Source organism: Sinocyclocheilus rhinocerous, unplaced genomic scaffold, assembly GCF_001515625.1.
Source record: "Sinocyclocheilus rhinocerous isolate Xijiao unplaced genomic scaffold, SAMN03320098_v1.1 scaffold489, whole genome shotgun sequence".
NCBI lineage: Eukaryota > Metazoa > Chordata > Actinopteri > Cypriniformes > Cyprinidae > Sinocyclocheilus > Sinocyclocheilus rhinocerous.
Window position 1 is genome coordinate 225,725 of NW_015666177.1, and position 3,010 is coordinate 228,734.

Sequence of the window (3,010 nt, forward strand, 5' to 3'; positions counted from 1 at the left end):
GTTTTTACTCGCGATCTTTACAACACGCATTACATTACATATTTCATGGCACACTCGTTTATGCGTATTTGGCGTCTAGACCCTGAATATAAGATGACCGCGTTTTTTCAGATGTATTTCCAAGAAAAAAACATCGTCTTATATTCGGGTCAATACGGTAATTAAAAACAAGTTTAAATGAGTAAATCTTCTATACACATAGATACTGTGCATTTATACACTTTTTGTTTGAAATCAAATTTATTTTGTCCATCAGAAGTGTGCTGTCACTTTAATTGAGTGTGAGCAGCGCAGCAAAAATAGACTCGGCGCTGAAACCATCGCTTTATGCCGGGTTCAGACTACACAATATTTCTGCTCATGCTACACTCCTGCTCCCAGTGTGAATGCACTCATTTGTAAACATGCACGCTGAAGAAACTATGTGCTGCTCATGCTTGTGGTGTGAAACCGGCCTTAAATTAACTTTAACTAACAAATAAAACTATAAAGTCATATTTTTGGACACCACAATGTTTAGAACTGAAAAGAGAGGAAAAAATTTGGGCATGATACTTGGTTGTCAATTCCCAAGGAATGCATGACTTGATGAAATGTAAACCCTGATTGCAACTGAAATTACTTTGTATAAAACTGTAGTCCACACAGAATTAAAAACTGGAGAGAACTGAATGAGAAATGAAGTTCTTACCCTCAATCACTTCTTGTCTTGACAGGGAACTTACTAAGTTGAGGACCTTTGGTCTGTGAGAGCAGATCAGATCAATGGCTACACAGAACATAAACGTCATCACCTGGAATGTAAATGGACTTCAACAAAACAGAGAACAGAAACGTCAAGAACTGCAAAATGCAGATGTTGTTTTCTTACAAGAGACACACATTGGCATAGGAGTTGAAAATATTCTAGAAGACTATGAAGATGAGTGGTACATTTTCTACACAAAGTACAGCTCCTCCAGCAAGGGAACAGCCATACTAGTGAGGAAAAGTCTAGATTTTGAACACATAAGTAATGAGAAAGATCATTGTGGAGCTTATGTTGTGTTGAAGTGTAAACTGGGAGGTCAGCTTTACACTCTGGTTAGTGTTTATAACCATGAAACGGACACAAAAACTCTTGATGATCTTTCAAGATACCTGCAGTCAATGGCAGCAGGGCTGCTGGTGATCGGTGGAGATTTCAACACGGTTCTCAATCCATTTATTGACAAAAAATGGAATAACAACAGAAATCATAGAAAGTTGCTCTTAGAGAGGTTCATGAAATCGCTTCAGTTGGTTGATGTCTGGAGAAGAAGGAACCCCATGAAGAAGGATTATACATACTACATAAGAGACTCTCCTGTGTCCAGGCTGGATTACTTCTTTGTTCCAGAAGAATGTATGTGGCGTGTCAGAAGTTGTGAAATCGGAGACTCAAACATTACAGACCACCGACCTGTGTCTTTAGAGCTCAACATCCCTGCAGTGCCTTTTAAGGAACATCCCCAGATACAAGCAAGCTTGGAACTGCTCAGTTTAAAAAAGGATCTTTTGACAGATGAGATGGGTTCATTATTGGATGAAGAAAGCTCACATGCAGTCAGTGAAGTTGACATTGTGTCTGCTGTAAATTCTCTTCAAGTATCAGACACACCGAGACCAGATGGCATCCCAGTTTCCTTCTATCAAGACAACATTCAGGTCATAATTCCATACATAAAGATGCTCTATGAGAGAATCCACAGAGGTGCATTTAACTGTTCTGAGAGATATTTTAATGAATCTCTGAAAAGTATGCTTAATCATAGTCAACACATTTTTAACGTTGACTATCTAATCATCGCAACTATTCTGGCAAGATATCTAGATGATTTCTTGAAGCCTGTTTTAAAGGGGAAGCTAAAAGATCCATCTACTCTCATGATCACGTCTAAAACACTCTGCACTCAAAGAATGCTGTGCCATCTGAAGGATGAGATAGAGGAGCACAACCAGTCAAATTCAACTCTTTATCAGGACTTTCTTACTCTGGAAAATCTCCTTGGAGATTCAGAAGATTTTTCTGCTCAGAAAGACAACTTGCTGTGTCAGGGCTGCCCTTTGACCCCGGTACTCGTACCTTCAACACTAAAATGCTATGCCTTAAAGCTATGCAAGGATTTAGAAAATTATGCAATTCATGTTTTCAAACCAAATGTGATAGTCTGCATTCCACCCGAGGACCTAGATAAGGTTGATACTATGGTAAACAGGACCAATGAAGAATATGATATTGAAACACTATCCAGCGGAAAAAGAGATAAACTGTTACATCTAAGCTCCACGCATAAGGAGTCTGCAGGTGAGGATTGTGATGAACTGAAGGAAGATGAAGACAAAAATTGTCCTGAAAGTGATATGGAGAGTGTGGAGTGTGAAGAAAGTGATTACGGGTCTAATGGACATGAGAAAAAAGATAAATCAATGGATGGAAGGTGAGGATCACACATCAATTATCAAGAAGATAACTAATAATATTTGGTGGACTTAATTATTAGAGACATAAAACACCCAATGTGTGTGTGTTCCCGTATTGGACAAACTTTTTTTATTCTCACCTACATGTGAATGTTGCACTTTATATATATACACACACACACACACACACACACACATATATGAAGAGTTTGGTTCCAAAACGCGATAAATGCCTTTTGATTAATTTGAGTAAAAATGTGTTTTCTTTACCAAGAAAGTGGCAAGATGAAAAGCTGTCATATGTGGATCAACTTACTATGTTGTGTATTTTCAACAGTTTCAATATGAAAAATAACTTTTATATTGATTCAATGGATTTATTGCATTTTGGGGGAAAAAAACTGTCATGGATTTATTGCATTTTGGGGAAAAATAATGATACAATTTGATAATAAATCTTTGAAAATCAAAATCTGGATTTGAATTTTTAATGTCGCGCATCTCGTCAGTAAAGCCGGTTCTATGATTAATAGTAAATCTCCATCACGTGCTTTCAGATGGAGTGGCA

General features: G+C 37.6%; 1 protein-coding gene across 1 annotated transcript in view; it reads left to right on the forward strand.

The window, feature by feature from the left end:
• The first annotated feature begins 765 nt into the window (after positions 1-765).
• Positions 766-3,010, forward strand: part of LOC107731998 (uncharacterized) — a 14,033-nt gene continuing 11,788 nt past the window's right edge. Inside the window, exon 1 of the mRNA XM_016543221.1 lies at positions 766-2,459. Within this exon, the coding sequence (XP_016398707.1) occupies positions 766-2,459 (1,694 nt within the window). The remainder of the gene's footprint in view (positions 2,460-3,010) is intronic.